The sequence below is a fragment of the Carcharodon carcharias genome, chromosome 2 (assembly GCF_017639515.1).
Source record: "Carcharodon carcharias isolate sCarCar2 chromosome 2, sCarCar2.pri, whole genome shotgun sequence".
Classification (NCBI taxonomy): domain Eukaryota; kingdom Metazoa; phylum Chordata; class Chondrichthyes; order Lamniformes; family Lamnidae; genus Carcharodon; species Carcharodon carcharias.
The window spans coordinates 68,045,837-68,067,467 of record NC_054468.1 but is presented as its reverse complement, the minus strand read 5'-3'; the positions used below and the strand labels follow the sequence as shown (position 1 = coordinate 68,067,467).

Below are 21,631 nucleotides of genomic sequence, written 5' to 3'. Positions count from 1 at the left end.
TCAGTCTGGCTTTAATATTTAGTTGATAGGGTAGCATTGCATTTAAACTATCATGTCCCTTTAAGGCCACTCCTCAGTTATACCCTGTGATATAGCCTAAATAAGCACATTCTAAGATTACTTAGAGAGTAATTATTGAAGATTGGTAACCCCTGCTGTTGTGAAGAGGCAGAATATCAGGCCAGAAAGAACTAGTAGGAAATGACTAGTTTTCCTTCTCTTTGATTTATACTTCTGATGGATAGAAGCTAGATTTAAGAATTTTATTATGAATACATGTAAACTATTTTCATAAATAAACTACTGAGATTTTCCATGATGTATTAACTTTGTAACAGTGGCTCCCTACAAAAGAAAATGTACAATGTTGTTCTAACAAGTATTGCCATTTGGTATCATGCGTTGTAATATTTTTGTCACAATGGCTTGAAATATGCATTCATTCAAAACACAGATCAGAAGGCAACAGATCAGCAACAAACTCCAGGGACTCAGATTGGGAAGTCATTTAGAGTCTTAACCTTTCACACATAAAAACTGCATTCACATGACACTCTCAATAAGGCTGTCTTTGGAAGCTACACAAAAAGTATGTTAGTCAGGGATGAAGTATAAAGAAGTTATTTTACTTGTTCTTATATTAAGAGTCATAAGCAATGAGGTATTTCTGAGGTAATGATTTTTCTGAGTTTATGGTAAGTATATAGTAATATATACTCTAAACTATATTAAAATATTTTAAAGAGGCCTGTATCAAAGTTAAATATATTAGCATAACTTTGAATTTCAGATGATGCAGATAAAATTGTTCCAGCTTTGGTCTTGTGGTTTATGACATGATCTAAATGCTTCGACACTGCGTGCTTTGTAACTCATTCCTGTGTATCCATGATTCTCTATGTATCACATGGAGTTGAACCAGATCTTATTACCTATAATATCATTGCTTAGAAGTGAAAGGGCACTTAGTTCCCACACCAATATGGACATAAATTCTAGATTCCTTCATGGTTTCAAAATGGTAAAAGACATTTAATCCATACAGTAATAAAACTAAACTTGATGGATTACATACCAGAAGAGGATTCTGATCAAAGACTTGTGCGATATTACTGCAGTGTATATATTTTAACAACTGCTTATATCACTATCAATCAGGGAATGCAGATTGCAGAACAATACTCAAAAATAAAACTAATCTTGAAAAGTAGATGCATTGCAAGTAGTTTTTTAAATGTAATTGAAATGTTGGGATTTGTTGAAAAGTATCAAATGACAGAGTGGAAAACATTGCCTATTTTAGAACACTTTTTTTGTAGAATGGCCTTTACAAAAATTCTGCAACAATGCTGTTAGCCTGCACCTATTAATCTTATTCCAAGAAAGCAGCATTTGAAAGAAAATGATTAGCACATGTAAATGGTATATTAAAATGAAAAATGGGACCTGCTGCAATTACACAATTTATGTACCATATTCGTCCCATGAGTCAGTGATGATATAACAACCCTGATTTAACTCATCCTTCCTGTGTTCTAAAGCCCAGGGTCATAAAAACAAAGGTCCTCCCTCAGAAGCTATAAGGATGAAAGTAGATCAGAGACTTTCAGCCTGTCACCTCTGAGCAGACACTGGCTGATAACATCTACAGATGTGGAACTGCAAGTTAATTCTTTATTTATTTTCCAACTAAAATCACGCTAACATTTATTGACTTTTACATGGATGCTGTTATAAATGGTGATTAAAATATTAGAGGAAAAGATGTTTCAGATGCTAGTATTTTGAATGCAGAGGTGACAGGCCAAATGGCCATTTCTCATCTTTTATACTTTCCTATGTTCTTATAAGATTAGCAAGAGTTGAAAGAGCAGCTTGTTTGCAGAAGTGTGTTTTTATAACTGATTCCCTGGTGATATTTGTGATACTGAGGAGTTTCTTTGAAATAAGATGACATGGGTTCACAGGATTTATGGAACTACCAGCATCATTCTGGCATAACAGGTCTAGGAGCACAGAAAGTCCCCAAAATTTGAAATTGATATTGATATGTCCACTGCGTTGGTGTATGACTCAATATTCCCATCACACCTGATTTTGGCCTGGCCATGAAATACACATGTGCTGAATTCCTGATTTTTGGTTATCTGTACCCCATCCTGCACTCCCAGCTGGTTAAATGTATGCAAGAGCTAAAAAGAGCGCAAAATAGGAAATTTTAAAAACCAGCAAAAAATAGCAGTTAGAACTGAAATATCGCAAGCTTTTTTTAAAATCTGAGCCTTTTCTCAAAAGAGCTGGAATACCAAGAAGTAGGAGTTAGGCTTCAACTGTAGCCTTGGTCAGACCAAATCTGACGAACTGCATTTAGTTCTGACCACCACACCTCTGGAAGAATCTATTAGCCTTGAGAGTGGTGCAGTTTAAGTTTCCAGAATTGTAGCAGGGCTTAAAGGATTAAATTATGAGAACAGGTTGCATAAATTTGGCTTATGTTTCCTTTAGTATAGAAGGTGGGGGGAAAAGTGTAATCTAACTGAGGTGCTTAAAATGATAAAGGGATTTGATAGGGCAGATAAAACAATAATCTACTTACTCTGGGTGGGGAATCCAAAACAAGAGGGCAAAACCTTAAAATTAGATCAATCTTTCTTAGGTACGATTATCAAGGGATATGAGTTAAAGGTGAGTAAATGTGAAGGAAACGTAGATCAGCCATGATCTAATTGAATGACATACCATGATTGAGGGGCTGAATATCCTATTCCTGTCCCTATATGCTATAGTTTTACATAACTTGTGGGCCTAATTTTAACCCATTCAAAACCATTCCACCTGCAGAATGCCAATCAGCCCCATGAATACATTTTCACATTCCTGAATGGAGAAGAGTTAAGATAGGCATATAGCAAAAGTGCACAAATGTAAATAATTTCTGAATAACGGACCACAGCTTGTCAATAATTATTCTTCATTCCAACCCAACAGTTTCCTCAACAGAACTAAAAAGCTGTAATACATGACGGTGCTGCTGTCATTATTTCACTTGAGAGGTGATCTTCATATCCTAACTCAGAAAATGACAGTATCAAAGCACCCCCATTGCAATGACACATTTGTCACATATAGAGGTCACAATATTCATAACAACAAAAGCAATAAATGAGATGGCAATGGGAAGAGCATTTGAATATTTTCAACACAAGGACATTCAAAACTTCTCATTCTATTTGTTTGATACAGCTATACGCCTAATCAAGTTCTTGTGGAAAAGGAAAATAAGATGTCAATTAATTGTATGCTCAATGTGAAAAGAAACTAGGAAGGTTCCTATTTGCCCAAAGGGGGAATTTGTTTATTCAGTCTTTATAGTTTTTACAATACTCTGAACCATTGGGTCTGTGAGTTATCAGTGTGCTGCAGAAAGCGGAAACAACATTGCATGATGCAACTGCACATTAAATAAAGAATAAAAAGCCACAGATGCAAGGAGTCATTTTGACCACCCTTTGTGCCATTAGAATCTAATTTTCTGCCTATTAAAATGTCCCTTACTGTTCAGGCGGTAGCAGTAGCCAATGATTGGTGTGTAATTGACTATAATTGTCTTTTCACTTTTCATTTATGTCATTCCGTGCTTCCTTCTGTTCTTTAATTTATAGAAAGATTTTCAAGAAATCGTACCTTTAACACTCTATCTCCTAGCTTTGAAATGACTCACTTTTAATTATAGGTTCCAGTCCCTTGTGACCAATATCAAAAATTAACTGGTGTACATATCAGATGACACCTGTGTCCAACTTATGCTGACAAATGGAGACAGTATATTTTAATAAAATGATAATGTCAACTTTCCACCAGCTGGTAATACATTTAAAAAGTTTAAGGCTCTCCCAATGCTATCTGCAATCATTCCATCTGAGGATAATTTCTGACCCTCTGGTAACAATATGGATGTTCTGCAAAGTAGTGACATTATGATATTAAATGTTAAAATTGCTTAACAAAGCATTGAAAGATAACGCATACATTTTAATCAAAAGGGCAAGTTGATATTGACAGTTCCCATTTATGCACCGAATATCATTTCCTGAGCTACATTCAGAAAATAAAATGGCTAATAATCATGTAGAATCAATTCAATCACAAACAGAAAGGCTCGTGTAGTAATGCCTCACTAAGCATACTGTTTGTGAAGTACTCTTCTCTTTTTATTGAAATTCCCTGTTCAGTTTATAGATTTACTATATATCAAGTAGCACTGTTGAATCACATCTTAAACATTGTATGCTGCATATATCAGTAAGTGCCTGAATCAAAATGAAGAAAGTATGATAAAATATACCTGCTAGACACAATAGCAGAAAAACAATTAATGCATGTGTTAAAAAATAGTGAATTGAATGACTATGAACATATACGAATTGTGATGCTACAGTAACTTAATTGTCATTGAATTTCACAGTGGAAAATGGTTTTAGTCCCATTTCAAATATTTCTTTGTAAATGTCAACAGTTCTTAGTAGCTGTTCTTCATATCATGTCCCCAATACTTATCCACTGTGACTGCATTTTATTTTTTCCAATATTCTAAAAGATGATAGATGCAGCAAAATGTTTGTCTTTAAGTGTCAAGGAAAGCAAGTGTCTGAAAGATTAGATTGAACAATGAATAGCCAGAAACTAACAGTCACATGAGCTGCACAGACAGATTTGTGCAATGATTTAAGTTTAGAAATGCTTCTTTAGTTTTGCCTTGGGTAGTAAATTATTTGGTTCACAGATACAGTAGACACCCTGTTTTGAATCACAAAACTGACCTGAGGTGAGAGGCCGTTGCTAACTGTTGGGTTCATGGGATTGGTAGACCCTGTAGGAGAGACAAAGCTGTCTGTGTACCCTGAAAATCCATGCCTGCTGGTGGATAAGCAGTAAGCTGAACTGCTGTCTGGAGTAGAAGGGATGCTGCTCTGGTGAACTGATGTCGGAGGCAGAGGCTGTGGCCTGTGAACTGTGTTGCTTGGATCTGAGATTGCTGAAAGCACAATAACGTTTATTGTATCATTAATGCCGCATCATTTTCATTTCTTAAGAAACAGCTCAACTAGGTCCAAAAGCAATATGCTCATGTAACTATTAACATTTAAAGTATTTTTTGACAATTTTTCACATTCATCACTTTTTATTTCAGAATTCAAAATAGCTTAATGATGCAGTGTCCTCAGGAAAAAGTGACTGGAAAGTCTTTTTTTTTAAATTTGTTAATAAACACATGTTGTAGTAATGTAAATTCCATCAAAATGTACCATTGTGTCCTTTGCAATTGATGTTACAGTGAACAAATGATTCAAAGACAAATTATCTGAGACTATAATGTTGGCAAGGAGCCTTACTAGACAGGAACACAGATCAGAGGATCAGGCTCAGATCAGCATATCTGATTAGGAACCCTCCAATTTTCTAGTGATTTGACTTTAGAAGCTAGAAAACCAGGAGTGCTATAAATTGGACACACTATCCTGGATTTTCTCTGAAGAGTGAGTCCCAGGACCACATGTGGGCCTCAAGCCCACACAGGTGGGTAGCAGGACTGCAGCGGCAGCAGGAAGCCTCGTATTGGCCCCCGCGGGGCCCATAGCCAAGGATGGCAGGCTGGTTCTCCACTGCCAATCCAATCAGAGGGCCAGCAGCTCTGTAGCCTTGGCAGCACCACTGAGAGAGATGGCCAATGTTGAGGCTGCAGGGAGAACAAGAGGCTGCCTCCATTTTTGGCACCCTCACAGGGGAGTAAGGAAGATTTTTTGATCTTCCAGGGCCAGGTAAGCAGACCCTGGTAACCAGAGGAGTAACCCCTCCGGACCAATTGGCCTTGGAGATGTCCTTTTGCAGCGAGGGCCCCCTCCTTAGGGCATGGAATCTCTGGCTCTGATGCCTCCCTCGTGCCCCCCCCCCCCCCCGATACTTCCTTGTAGCTGGTAACTGACCTACATGGCAGGGGCCTGTCCGCCCCTGGAAAATGCCAGCATATCCTCAAATTGGTTCCTTAAGGGGCCCTTAATTATTTAAACTCATTGCCCATCTCCAGCAGATTGTTAACATGACCCATGCTGCCATGGCTCCCCAGCATTTTAAAAGACACTTGCCTCGTATCCTGTCACCTGTGGGCAGGTAAAATTCTACCAAATGTCTTCTATCCCAAATCTTCAATCTGTATTCTATCAAGCCAGGGTCCATATTGGGAGTATAATTTTTTCAAAGTTTATCCTATTTTTAAAACTTTTTCCCGTTTTGAGCAAAATTAGTATTTGCTGAATGCTTTTTCATGAAGAATCACATCTATAAAATCTATAAAAACCGTTCAATCCTACTTACTATTGCAATAGCAATTACACCTCATTTAAACACCAGATACATGTTATATGAAAGGCAGTCTCAATGTGATTAAGCCTGGTGCCTTAATAATGTCTTGTTGTGATATATTGTTGGATTGAACACACCACACTATAAACACAATATTTAGCACAATAAACAATATTCTGGATGTTCTCAATATTCTGGATGTTCTCTGATCACATGATTAAATATTTACAAATAATATTGAACTTCACCTGTATTGAAACATGTATGCATTTATTTTTCATCCCATTATCATTTTCTATCTGCATGAAGGGTGCAGGTGTAGAAAAGTTCAAAAAGCCTGGCTTATGACCATTCAAAACCCATTCACTTCACAGAGTTAAAATTGAGCCCAAGCTTCTGGTTTGCCTGGAAATTTTGGACATTTGAAGGTTGTTTTTATTCTTCCACCATTATGCATCACTACCTATTTTAGTAGTAGTTCCTACTATTTGTATTATCCCTCTGTTTTTTCCACTCTGGGGCCTGGCTTAATATCCTGTGCATGTTGATGAGATGAAAGACTCCAATGTTTGCTGGCAGCAAGGGTCCCATACAGAACTGTTTGGCCCTAGTGAATGTGGATCCATTGAACTAATTTGAGCTAAATTGGACATTAAGGATGAAATAGGCTTTCGGTTGTAGTTCGGAATGAGCAACTTCAACAGAAGAGAAAATTGAGCACAGTGTAAAACAGGCTGGCAATTTGCTTTCACTTGTTCTTCGGCTATAGTGTAAAATAATTTCACCCCACCCTCCATCCTTCATTCCTTATTTAAAGTGGAAAGGTAACATGAGAGCAGTAGAGGCGCAATTAGGTAAGGCATCTATGCGGGGGAATATTTCCTCCATGAGCTATGTTATAATGAAATGCTTAGCATTCTTTAAAAGCAAAAGTTTATGATTTTGTTCTACATGGATTGCAGAGGCAATCTTCCACTATGTGAGGCAGTGCAAAGTGAGTTTAATTCCATATCTAATGTGATTGATAGTGACACTGGGTCCTAAAATGGTAAGTGTTCCATTTCCTGGTGCCAACATCTTGAGGATAAAAATTCACCCGAGAATGTTTTCTTAAATCTACACACTAAAGTTGTTTGATAGCTATTTAGCATAACTACAAGTTATTTCAATGCCATGAAACATCTGGAAGGAATGATTGCAACAGAAACTTCAAAATGCTTTTTAGGAATCGTGCAGAAAGGCCTTGTAGGCACAGAGACCAAGACAAATGGGAAAACTTTATTTCTGGGGATGGAAAACAAATTAATAGCAATTAGTAAAACCCTTTTTAGTTTCCCCACAATTTTAAGAACAATTGAGATATTCTTAAATTATTTTACAGAACAACCATTTTACCACCAGAAGAGGGGGCCTCCAATATTTAAATAGTATGGGAGAAAAATTTATCTTGGGGCATTAGCACTAGGCGATTGTTATAACATCAGCCAATTGTTATATGCCCCATTTGATATTTAGTTCCACTGAGGTGAATGTAATGAAACATCAGGCTAGGAGTATAACAGGCAGCCCAAACCATAATGACCATTTAACACTACCACTCAAGAAGAATTTCTACTCCTATCTTTATTCTCCCAAGCTGGAGTAACACAGAATGCAGCTGAAGGAAATATCACAAAAGATGGTGTAGCCATTGCACATCTGCTATATTTTTTCCTTTCTGTCTGGAAGTCACTTTTTTTTTTACTTCACTGTTATAATACAAGTTTAAAAAAAAATATATTAAATCCTGTTTCTTTTTTGGAAGTTTCTTGGGTTACTCTGCACAGGTCTAGGCAGGTACTTTTAATTGACAATTCTGAAATCTCATGCTGTAAGAGATACAGATACCAAATGTTCACATTGCTTAAATAGAAGGATTTGTTTTACCCTGTGGTATGGATGTAGGAGGATAACTGGCATCAGACAGCTGATAAGGAGACAGCGCTGGCATTGCTGTGGGTGGGAATCCTCCAGGGATCAGGTGATTAAATGCCAATAGTTGATTGGCTCCTGCTTGTTTCCTCCAACGAGCACGGCGATTGCTGAACCAAACCTAATAAATTAAATAGGATCACTTCCAGGACAGTTTTAATTGAATTGAATTTATTTTAGTACAATTATCACCATAATTAAAGTACGAACAATAAAATGAAAATAAACAAGGATGAATAGAGTAATGCACAGCTTATGTGTTTAAAAAAAAAAACCAATAGATATGAAGTGAAAATACTCCAGTAAGCTAATTCAATTTTGAAATATATTTACTTTTTTAAGACTGCATTGGAACTTGAAAATTAGCATGATGTAACTCAGAATACTCTGAGCCAAATATATATTTATCTACCAGTATTAATAATGCATTAAAGATTTATTTTATTAGGCAATTATTTGTAGCTATCCTGACAGCAAGATTTATATCAATTAAGCTGTTAAAAATGATCTAAAACTCTCCAGGACCATATAAAGTAGATGCCAAATGGTTCCTGCAAAAGTCTCCTCTCGCCCTCTTTATCCAAATATTGCAATTCTCAGTTTGAGCTGTCACTGAGATCAGTGACCTTTTGGCTAACTCAATAGAGCATGCTCAGACTCACTAGGAATGAGGAATTTTAGAGGAAGGAAAACCTTCAATAATCTGGCACAACTCTGGGTACGTTCCAGTTTACATACAGGTGTCTGTGCAGAACCTGAACTCTTTCTGAACCAGTCCAAGGTCTATTCTTTTTATGAGTAATGTGTTTTTTTCCGAAAAAGATGTGCAGCTCCTGGTTTATTTCTGTACAAATGATAATTGTGAGGAATTAAACTTGTTGACATTCTTCGGTTAACCATTAGGCATTTTACTGTGGTGCAGATGTTCTGGGATAACATTCTAGATTTAAAAGCAGCAAAGAATCTTAGTATAACTGTCATTTAAAAATGTTAAAATTTATTACAAGAAATAAAAGTTCGCAGATTTGGTATTCCTACTGTCTGAGGGAAGTTAAATTCCCAACACTGAACCATCGTGAAGAAGTCACTGATTGACTTAAATCTGTCATTCATGCTGGGTTTAGTAAAAGATCCATATGTTAGTTGTTCTGGGGAATTTAGCAGGGAAGTAGATCACAGCAAGCCACATAAAAGATGATAGGCCTCATGAGACCAAATGAAGCTGTGAGGAATGCAGAGAAGTCACAGGGTTAAAGCTACACTGTGGCAGCTGCTGCAGTAATGTGGCTCCTGCATGCACTGAAGGGCAAGTACTTAAAAAGTGTTAGTGCTTGCACTTCACTCTTGATCATTCTTTGAGCTCTGAAAGTTGAATGTTTGTGCAGATGATAAAGATTTTGTGCAATGACAATTGCATTATGTATTGCAACTTTGTTATTTTCCAGCATTCTTCTTTAATGTTAGACAAATGCTCCAACCTGCATGGGATAATACATATATAGAGAGAGGCAACTACCCTAAATGATTTCACCCCCCACCACCACATGCACTACACCCCCACCCCCGAGTTAGCACTTTTCCTTCCTTGTCATCTGGAGTGTGATCCCACAGGTGTCAGTAGCTCTCTAGTACCTCCACAAAGCAGCCAGTTCCTTGTGTGTCCCTTGACTATAGAGAGTTGGAATTGGTAGACTATTTAACATAGGAGTATCACAGTAGAGTCTGACAAAGTTCTTATCTGATGGTTGTTCATGCACACTTTCTAACTGAGTGCGTGGATAGTGACTGAGAGTAGAAGCTTGGTTAATTGCTCCTCTCTTGAGATCAATTTGTAGCTCTTAACCAAGATCAACTAACTCAACAAAATATGGGGATCAAACCTGACACCACTCTGATACCAGTTACTCAGGATCCTCTTAGGTAAGGCTGATAAGCCATTAGGGCAGCTATGTAAAATTATTAAGAAATCGATAATCTGCTTAAATGTCATAGTGGTGCTGAGGTGGTGCTGTCTTGTGGAGAAACAAACCATTGATTTTTGTTAATTACTCCTAACTCTCTTAGTTTTTGAGATCAATTATGCCATCAGGGAGAGATGGTGGTGGCTATTTTGATGTGGAGCATATGTTCAGTAGGCAGTGATGGAAGGCACGGACCATTTTGATGACTTCACTTATATTTAAGAGAGGAGCTGTCCGTGCCTTTCCAGTGCTGAGACACAACTCACTGATTAGGCATGGTGAACTGGTGAGAAATCCATCAGCTGAGTATGGCCTGGAATTCTGCATTATAAGCGAGATCCAAGCTAATTCAGAAGGGTCAAGAAAGTGAGTAAGTAAACGAGCAAGAGAATTTTTGTAGTGCAGCTAAATGCTAATATGCTTAGGCTGGCCTTGAAAAATGCACCTGAAAGCATGCAGCAGCCATTTCATCAATGACCTCCAGAAATCCCTTTAAGGCTGCATTCCTTGCAAAGGATGGGGATTGCGCAATGCAAATATGTGATTACCCTTAAAAATTGTAGTAAGGTGTTATGTGCATCATAAGACCCCAATTTGCAGTTAGCAGTGAGATAGCACAAATTTAAGGCACCAGGACTATGGGTGGGCAAATATGCTTACAAGCAACTGCTTTCTTATGTGACCTACTCCTAGGCTCCTGGAGACATACTGCTCTGAAGAGGGTTCCAGCACAATCTCCACTTCTAACTTTCTGAGTCACCCTTCCATTGGTGCATTCCACATGTACACATAGACAGCAAAATAAAATGAGAGGTCAGAGATGGCCTCCCACCTCATTTGGAGGTGAACGCAGGGCCCGTGCTTAACACAGTGCCAGACCAGTAATGCTGAATTTGAGAAGCACTAAAAATCCTGAAGGAATGGAGAAGTGACACAACAGTCTCTGCCTTCATTTTCTCTTCCCTATGCAAAATGAACAGGAAAATCTTTGATACTTTCAGGGAAAGAGCAGATAAGTGAAAATAGAGCAAATGGCTCTAGAGGAGGAAACTGATGCTGACGCAGACACAGGCACCATGGGTTATTTTCCTCTCGTACTGAAATTCTAATTGTGATGCCGGGATGCACACCCAACGTCACTGCACGTCATTTTACGCATCGGTGTCAGGGCCCCCCCTGCATACTGAAGAGAAAATTCTGCCCTAAGACTTGTCATAGGTACTAAATGCATCTTAGCACAGGTGAAATCCCTGTGTGAGATATCAGATCAATCGGCTTTAAATGCTTGAAATCTCTAAATTATTATATTGCATCCAAAAATATTACTAAACAGGAGATCAGTTTATCATAGGACAGTGTTCAATAATGTAATGAATTGGATTGTATTTATTAAATCAGCAGGAAATTTAAGTCCCACAAATTACTTCAAAATACACTCAACGAACCAAACTGACTAAACTGGATTTTTCATATAATGAACAAATCAAATTAATTTTGAAATAATTTCTTCAATGAAATTTCAGAAGTGATTAGTGTTTAGAATTTAGTATTGGTATTTGGAACATAATACATACAGTGCACAATTTCAGCTAACAAATCATCAGGTTACCTGTACTCGTGCCTCTGTAAGCTTAGCTCTCTGTGCAAGTTCCTCTCGAGTGTAGATATCTGGATAGTGAGTTCTCTCAAATGCTCTTTCTAATTCCTCTAGCTGTTCTGCTGTAAATGTTGTGCGACTACGACGCTGTTTCCGCTTCAGAGGCAGGTCTGGCTCCGAGTCAATATCTGATGCCTCATCTGAATTGTTTGCTGTGGAAAGCAGGTTAAGTTAATGATCTGTAGTGCAGAAACATGTGACGACAATTTCACAGTTGGGTTAACTCACAAAGCAAATGTTTGAAACCTGATTTGTGTTTACCTGTAAACCCTTTACAAGATGTGCATTCACAAATGAATGTGTATAATGTGTATTCTTCAAATTGTAGCAGAAAGGAAGCTTGCCAGCAATAAATAGTAAAACTTCAGTGAGCAAGAATTTTTGTTTAGGTACCTGTTGATTGCTTTATATACAGTTAAAAATAAACAAAGACTTGCATTCATATAATGCCTTTCACAACCTCAGGACATTCCAAAGTGCTTTACAACCATGAAGTGATGTAGTCACTGTTGTAATGTAGGAAAGGCAGCAGCTAATTTATTCACAGCAAGATCCCAAAAACTGTTTTTTAATGATATTGATTGAGGAATAACTATTTGTCGGGACACTGAGAAGAAATCCTTTTTGAAAAATAATGCCGTGTGATTTTTTTTTACACCTTGGAATGTAGACAGAACCTTGATTTGATGTCAATCTGAAAGATGGCATCTCCAACTGTGCAGCTTTCTCTGAGTACAGATATTCCTCATTTTGTGCATCGTGTTCAGAAAAAGTGTGCTAAATGAAAACGTGTTAAAATGAAAATAACTTTCCCATAAGAAAGCATGTTACATGAGGGTTACTTGTAATTTTATGTATTGAATTAATGTATTTTACAATTGAGGTTTGTAAGATTATTATATTTTCGGACTGTAGTTTTAAATTTGGGGTAAATGAAGGGATCATGTGATCTGTTCTAAAGTCTGCTTAACCGCAAGCCTGGGTGGTTTGATTGTTAGAGATCAAAGGAAGGCTTAGATTGTTTCACCTGGAAGAAGGTGCAAGGTAGTCATGCTTGAAAACAATAGCAGCAGTCTCTGGATTTGCAATGAGTAGACTCTGGGTCTCCCAAAGTCCCAGAAAGGTGTTGAAGATATCGGTTTGTGCTATAAATGGCCCATTTACTTCTAAAATGAAATTCAGTTGGGATCAAGGATAGCAAATTAGCATTTCTACCTTGATACAAAGTTAATGTGTTTTACATTGTCATAGGGTGGAGGGCAGAGGAAGCTATTTTAGGGATCAGATTACAGGCTTCCCTACAAATCAATGAACATCACAGACATCAGACGTTCTGCACAGTCAGCAGAGAGACTACTTGGCTTTGCAAGCTGCCACAGATGGAAGCAGAAGGGAGACAGTCTCTAGTCAAAGAGATGCATCCTGCAACCATCTACAGATTCCAGGAGATTTTGTTCTGGCATGGCCGGGGGAAAGAAGATTCAATGGAACAGACTTTACAGCTGGTGGTGGATTTAAGAGACTCTCTGAAAACTGAGAAAAACACTTGAAGGTGGTCACTTGAAGTTACTACTCGGCAAAACAGGGATATGGGAACCTATTGGAAGCTGGGAGAAACTCTGAACTGTTTGCTAAAATTCTGTAATTCCATGCAGAGTGTGATGTGTAATAAGGATAAAAGGAAAATATTCCTCTCTGTAGTTGAAAGTGTAAGTTGCCTACAAAAAGAAAATAGTGTTTATTCAGTAGTGCTTTTAGTTATTTCTCACAAAAGTTTTAAAATATGAAATCTTGCTGTGTCATTCTATCAGCTAGTAACTGGATGTTCAAATCTCTTTGTAAAAATCTCCACAGGGACTGTATTAAATAGTTATGCTAATTTCATGTATTTAATTAAACTCAGAATCACAAGAACAGGTAATAACTTACCAAATTCAGAAACTCAGATGATTAGTTTTTAAATGCTGCTGTGACACATCAAATCACTTGCCTAACTGCTGGGACTAAAATTCTGTGATGAAGCTGGGGAAATGTCAGTTGAGCCCCAAGAGACCTGGTAGAGGTTGGGTTTCTGACAAGGCCAGGGAATGCTCGGCCTTCACTAAAAATCCTATGTGCAACCATTTTCCATAATTACCTCCTCAGGTGTAAATTTGGTCCACTCCAAAAATGGCTCCCGATTTCAGAAAGAGTGGAGTAGCAGATTCAGTGTCCACCTAAGGGTCCAAGTTTGAACCTCTCATCAGAACACTAAAATCAAGAGAGCTATTTGGGCAGCAGGCTAAGATTGCACAGGTGGGCCAAAGAGCATCTCACCTTTGCCACAATGCACACTCTCTCAATATGCCATTTTAAATAAGGTGATTTAGCCATGACTCTGGATACTGTTGTGAGATCAGAAATATGCACAATAATGACTGACCAAATGTGCTTCTTGACTTATGCACAGTAACCGCACTAAATTGAAATTTTGAGGTTGTGTGTGTGGCAGCATTACTCGGGCAGTTCCCAACACGGTCTGAACAGACGATTTTCATATTGCACAGGAGGGCCAGTCTAGGTTCTCTGAGTGGATGTTTGGAGTGGCCTTAAACCCATGCTAACTTGGGGGCACGAGTGCCATTGCTGATATTCTATGTATTCTGATTAAAGGAAAATTGGCATAGGGTAAATAAACTCAAGGAGTTAAATGCATGGCTCAGAGATTGGAGTGGGAGGGATGGGTTTCAGCTCATGGGGCACTGGCACCAGAACTGGGATAGAAGGGAGCTGTTCCGGTGGGACGGGCTTTACTTGATGCGTGCTGGGACCAGTGTCCTGGCGAGCCAAATAACCAAGGCTGTAGAGAGGGCTTTAAACTAAATAGGAGGGGGAGGGTTCTACAAAGGGGATACGTAGGCTTACAAAGCAAAAGGAAGTGACAGCCTTGCAGGGCAGCTATTTAGGTAATGGTACCCAGAGTGCGACAGGAGGGGGCAGAGCACACAAACATAAAAAAAAAGCAGCAAATAGGGTCAAAGGGGGAAAAATGATAAAAAGGCACATTTAATGGCACTTTACTTAAGTGCACGTAGGGTTCAAAACAAAATAGATGAATTATTGGCACAAATAGAGGTTTATGACCATGATCTTAATAGCCATTATTGAGAAGTGGTTACAGGGAGATCAAAGCTGGGAACTAAATATTCAGGGGTATGAGACTGTTCGAAAGGACAGGCAGCAAGGAAAGGGTGGTGGGGTAGCTTTGTTAGTACGAGATGGAATAATTATGATAGCAAGAAAGGATCTTGGATCAGAAAATGTGGAATCCATATGGGTGAAGGTAAGAAATAACAAGGGGAAGAATACATTGGTGGGAGTAGTCTATAAGCCGCTGACAGTCGCTATACTGCAGGATGGAGAATAAATCAGGAGATGATGGGGGCATGTAAAAAAGGCAGTACATTAATCTTGGGTGACTTTAATCTTCGTGTAGATTGGGAAAATCAAATTGGCAGAAGTAGACATGAGCAAGAACTCATAGTGTATTCAGGATAGTTTCTTTGAACAATATGTTGATGAATTCAACCAGGGATCAAGCTATTTTGGATCTGGTAATGTTTAATAAGACAGGTTTAATAAATGATCTCAGAGTAAAGGATCCCCCAGGAAATAGTAACCATATTATGGTAGAATTTTGCATTCAGTTTGAGAGTGAAAAACTTGGATCGGAAACAACTGTGCTGAACTTAAATAAGGGTAATTACAATGGAATGAGGACAGAGTTGGCTGGAGTGAATTGGGAAAGGAGTTTAGCAGAAAAGATGGTTGATGAACAATGACAGACGTACAAGAAGATAGTTCATGACTCAGCAAAGATATATCCCAGTGAGGAACAAGGATTCAAGGAAGGGGATAAACCAACCATGGTTAACCAAGGAAGTTAAGGACAGTATCAAATTGAAAGAAAAATCATACAATGTGGCAAAGATTAGTGGTATGCCAGAGGATTGGGAAAGATTTAAAAATCAACATAAGATGACCAGAAAATAGGGAGAAAATAAACTTTGAGGGTAAACTAGCAAGTAATATAAAAACAGACAGTAAGAGCTTCTTTAAGTATATATAAAAAAGAGGAGAGAGGCCACTGTGAACATAGGCCTCTTCGAGAATGAGGCTGGGGAAATCATAATGGGGAACCAGGAAATGGCAGAGGAGTTGAATAAATACTTTGCATCAGTCTTCACGGTGGAAGATATTAACAGTCTTCCAAAATAAATAATCATGGGGCAAAAGAAGGGGGAGGAAATAAATACAATAACAATTACTAGAGAAAAAGTACTAGGGAAACTAATGGGGCTAAAGGCCAATAAGTCCCTGGACCTGATGGGTTGCATCCTAGGACATTAAAGGAAGTAGCTGCAGAGATAGTGGATTCACTGGTAGTAATCTTCCAAGAATCCATAGATTCTGGAAAAGTTGCAGAGGATTGGAAAACTGCCAATGTAACATCCTCATTCAAAAAGGGAGGGAGACAAAAAAAAAGGTAACTATAGGCCAGTTAGGTTAACATCTGTCATTAGGAAAATGTTGGAGTTTATTATAAAGGATCTAATAGCAAAGCATTTAGAAATACATATTCTAATCAAGCAGAGTCAGCATGGCTTGATGAAGGGGAAATCATGCCTAACAAATTTACTAGAATTCTGTGAGGCGGTAACAAGCAGGATAGATAAAGGGGAACCAGTAGATGTAATATATTTGGATTTCCAAAAGGTGTTCGATAAGGTACCACACATAAGGCTACATAATAAGATAAGAGCCCATGGTAATAGGGGTGGTATATTAGCATGGATAGAGGGCTGGCTAACTAATAGAAGACAGGGAGTTGGGATACAGGGGGCATTTTCAGGATGGCAACCTGGAGTGCCACAGGCTGGGGCCTCAATTATTTACAACATATATTAATGACTTAGATGAGGGAAGTGAATGTACTATCGCCAAGTTTGAGAATGATACAGAGACAGGTGGGAAGGCAAGTGGTGAGGATGACACAAATAATCTACAGAGGGATATAGACAGGTTAAATGAGTGGGCAAAAACTAGGCAGATGGAATATAATGTGACAAATGTGAGGTTATGCACTTTGGCAGGAAGAATAGAGGAGCTGAATATTATTTAAATGGAGAAAGACTGCAGCACAGAGGGGTTTGAAAGTCCTTGTGCATGAGTCCTAAAAAACTAACATACAAGTTCAACAGTTAATAGGGAAGGTAAATGGAATGTTGGCCTTTATTTCAAAGGGAATGAACAATAAAAATAGGGAAGTCTTACTAAAACTATACAAGGCACTAGTTAGATGACACGTAGAATACTGTGAACAATTTTGATCTCCTTATCTAAGGAAAGATATACTGGCATTGGAGGCAGTCCAGAGAAGGTTCAATAGGTTGATTCCGGGTATGGAGGGATTTTCTTATGAGGAGGGGTTGAGTAGATTGTGCCTGTACTCGTTGGAGTTTCGAAGAATGAGAGGCGACTTATTGAAACAAAAAAGATTCTTCGGCAGCTTGACAGGATAGATACTGAGAGGTTGTTTCCCCGTGTGGGGGAGTCTAGGACCAGAGGGCATAATCTCAGAGTAAGAGGTCGCCCATTTAAAACAGAGATGGGGAGGAATTTCTTCTCTCTCAGGATAGTCAATTTGTGGAATTCTTTACCGCAGAGGGCTATAGAGGCTGGGTCATTTTGTATATTCAAGGCTGGGATAGACAGATTTTTAATCAAGGGTTATGGGGACAAGGCAGGAAAGTGGAGTTGAGGATTATCAGATCAGCCATGATCTTGTTAAACGGTGGAGCAGACTCAATGGGCCAAATGGCCTACTTCTGCTCCTATGTCTTATGGTCTAAAATATTGATCACAGATTTGCTGAAGCGGTCTGATACAGACAGAAGTCTCTGTGAAGTAAGAAGTATGTTTTATGTGAGTGTTGAATAGTTGAAGCATTAACTATAATCTATATCAACAAGCTTTAGAAAACTTTCTTTACAAAAAGATTACTATTGCTCTCTAGCCCTTCGATAAAATTTGTCCCCTATGTGTAAACTGAACAGTTCAACACTAGTGCCACCCATTAATGAAGATAGTTTAACAGCACCGGTCAATTCCAGGAAGATGTAATTTGTGACTCTCTACTCTCTGACCTTAGGCTCTGGAATTAGAGTTTTAGCAGAGTAAGAACACAAGTTAAGTCTTCCCAGGATTGACCTCCACAGTGGAAAATTGAATAGATTGATAATGTACAGCATTAGGAATTAATTTTACAGTCACTCAGTCTGGGTACTTCCATTTTCTGCCTGTAGATTATAACACTTCAGCTTTATATATGAACAATAAAAGGAACTATGATCTTATGCTGATTATCCTTCTTAGCGGATGGTAATTCCAATGAGATTAAATAGGTGTATTTTAACTAGTGAAGTGGAAGATAAAAACTAAGCTTTGTGTGAATAGTGGAAACACATCGTTCTAAATCACATTTTAAAGGAAGCTGCAGAAGACTAAGTTCAAGCAACAACAGTGGTTTTAACTATGGCTCCAATACAACAGCTACATTTTAACTGAAGCTGAATAGCTGTTATATGATTGTATCCATTCTACAAATTCACTTTCACTCAAACTGAATGAATTCATAAACACTTTTTGTAGGTGTTACTAATCTGTTTGCACAGACTTACAGAGGAGAAAGTAACAAGGCCTTTTAGAGGCAATTCAGCAGAAGCGCATCTGAATTGGAATCAATAAGCTTTTCAAGCTGCCTTGCTGCTGTAGCAGAGTTCCCCCGGGTCACAGGCTTTTGGCTGGCAATGTCATTTTTAATTCTATGGACCTGAATTTGTTCACTTGTTTTGGCATACTTTCTGCCTTAAATGTACCAATGTTTTGGAAGGTGTATCCTGGAGCAGGACTTGTTTCTGCCCTGTAATGATTGCAAAGTAATTTACAATGATCTGGTATGAATTCCATAAACAGATAACAGGACATAATGTAAGTTTTATGTTATATAATAAACAATATAAAATAAAAACAGAAAATGCTGGAAAAACTCAGGTCTGGCAGCATTTGTGGAGAGAGAAACAGAGTTAATGTTTCGAGTCTAACGTTTCAGAGCTGTAGAAGTCTTATGGGCTGTATGAGTCATATGGACAGAATTTTGTAGAAGAGTCATACAAGAAACATTAACTCTGTTTCCCTCTCCACAAATGCTGCCAGACCTGCTGAGTTTTTCCAGCATTTTCTGCTTTTATTTCAGATCTCCAGCATCTGCAGTATTTTGCTTCTACCGTAATGTTTATGTTACTGAGCTCAAAATTGACCATAAGCCAAATTATCGTTTCCTTACCACCTTGTGGCCCGAGATGTCCATACCTGCTCTTCCTTCCTCTTTTCATGTTTCACTTTGGTGCAATACAAAAGCCAATGTTGCAAGAGGTAGTTGGTTGCTCCTGTGCTTTAAAAAGCCTCATTGGATGGATTTGGCCCTCTTTGCATGGCAGCTTAGTGCTGGGAGGGAACCATCACTGGCTGCATCTCTGAAGCAGGTGCCTGGGCACTAGGTATCAACTCCTATCTCCCACTTGCATGGTGAATGATTTAGAAGCCTGACTGATCTAATTGCATATACTTGATCCTGAAAGATCCTGAGTGGCCTGCCTCCAAACCCACTGAATCGAAAAGCATTAGAAAGGTTGCTGTCTACTCCAACCCCTACTGCCAACAGGACAGCAGGTGACACTTCTGGATATGGTAGATGATGATTCCAAAATTCCAACTGTCAATTGTAGCACATGCTTGGATGCTGCCCTTACAGCTTTCAAGTGGGGTGAGATGTTCCTTTTCTGACTTTATCACCCAATTGCCAGTGCATTTCAGGTCCTACAACACTGAGGCCATGACAAATAGTATTTCCTCACCATATTTCTCCACCTATCTTGTGCTGTGTGGGTTACCCAGTGCCAAATCATCACTGCCATGTTCTAAATGACTCGACAAGGGTGAATGTTACTGAGATGGTGCATGGCAAAGGCAAGAAACGGAGAAATGGGGTCAGATTTTATAGCTGGAACTCTTGTGCAGGCTAGTTCTCAATGCCGACCATCAAAGCCCCACAGCAAGAATTTTCTTCCTTCCTGATCCTCCTCCTCACCATCATCATCATTTTTCTTTTCTTCTTGTTCCCCTGCCCCCTGTCCCTTTGATGGATCTACAAGCAATTAAGGGCATAATCTAAGAATGTATGAGCATAACCTCCTTGGAAATAAGAAGACGGAAAAGGGTATGGAAGCTTCTTCCCATGTGCTGCTTCGCAAATTGCCATGGCTACTTTGCAAATGTCCACACCTTATCTGACACCTGCACTGTATGACCATTTCCATCATGTTCCACAATGAGAGCAGAATGTTCTTTCTTGGAAAGAACTTGCATTTATACTGTGCCATTTAGTGACCTCAGAACATCACTAAGTGCTACGCAGCCAGTGATGTGCTTTTGAAGTAAAGTCTTTTTTAAATTCATTTATGGGATGTGGGTGTCGCTGGTGAGATCAGCATTTGTTGCCCATCCCTAATTGCCCTTGAGAAGGTGGTGATGAGCTGCCTTCTTGAATTGCTGCAGTCCCTATGGTGTAGGTACACTTGCAGTGCTATTAGGGAGGGATTTCCAGGATTTTGACCCAGTGACAATTGAGGAACAGCGATGTATTTCCTAGTCAGGATGAGTGGCTTGGAAGGGAATTTGCAAGTGGGGGTGTTTCCATGTATCTGCTGCCCTTGTTCTTCAAGATGGTAGCGGTTGTGGGTTTGGAAGCTACTACCTAAGAAGCCTTGGTGAGTTTATTGAAATGGAAGGAAATATGGCAGCCATTTTGCACGCAGCAAGGTCCCACTAATATCCAAAATATAAATAATTAGATAAGCTGTTTTAGTGATAGTAGTTGAGGATAAAAATTGACCAGCATGTTGCTGCCTCAGTACCATACTGAAATATCAGAAATATGATGGCTCATCTGCTTTGGAGTGGAAAAGGTATATATTTTAATTTTGGGATGGACATATAAGAACAAGGTTTCTCTCAGAGTTGATTTATCGTAAAGCACCTGGCTTCCAGTAAATGATCAGGTGACCAAGTTGCCCGGGAGATGAACAATAGAATAACAAAGGGTCAACAAGAAGTTAATTATAGAGTTGAGTATATTATGGGTGTGGCTCTTGTCTTAAGCAGGGTTTTTAGAAAAAATCTGGCTGCAGAGCAAGGAACATATCTTTCCTGCAGAATTCGTTTGAAATTTGGTGTTATGGCTTAAAGTGTTTTAACCTCTTGTTAACTAAAGGACTCCTAACAATGAGTTAGACTTCTGGGAAAGCCAAGCTGAGAAGAGAGAGAAAGACTTATAGATAGAAGTCTCCAGAGCTAAAGAATATTAGAACCAAGAGAGTTCTGACCTGAGGTGGCTATGCTTAAGATGCTAGCTACACCTATGTTGAACTGAGAGTCTGCAATTGTGGGGCAGTTGGAGGAGGTTTGAAGGGAAAACCTTGCTGCAAGTAAGTAGAAAGCGCAAGAAATCTTCACCCTCACACAAATCTTCTTCGAAGCAGTACTTGAACACAGTGGTTAACCTTCCAAATTTTAATAAGTGACT

The 21,631-nt window shown here is 38.7% G+C and overlaps 1 protein-coding gene across 3 annotated transcripts in view; it reads right to left on the bottom strand.

The window, feature by feature from the left end:
- Positions 1-21,631, bottom strand: part of pax3b (paired box 3b) — an 88,226-nt gene that overhangs the window by 24,233 nt on the left and 42,362 nt on the right. The window contains exons 5-8 of one of the 3 annotated variants that reach the window (XM_041217044.1): positions 14,698-14,718; positions 11,902-12,089; positions 8,287-8,452; positions 4,821-5,035 (exon numbers count right to left, since the gene is read on the bottom strand). In XM_041217044.1, coding sequence (XP_041072978.1) covers positions 4,821-5,035; positions 8,287-8,452; positions 11,902-12,089; positions 14,698-14,718 — 590 coding nt within the window. Of the gene's footprint in view, positions 1-4,820; positions 5,036-8,286; positions 8,453-11,901; positions 12,102-14,697; positions 14,719-21,631 lie in introns of all 3 variants that reach the window. The other 2 variants (XM_041217053.1, XM_041217061.1) reach the window with 2 other exon arrangements.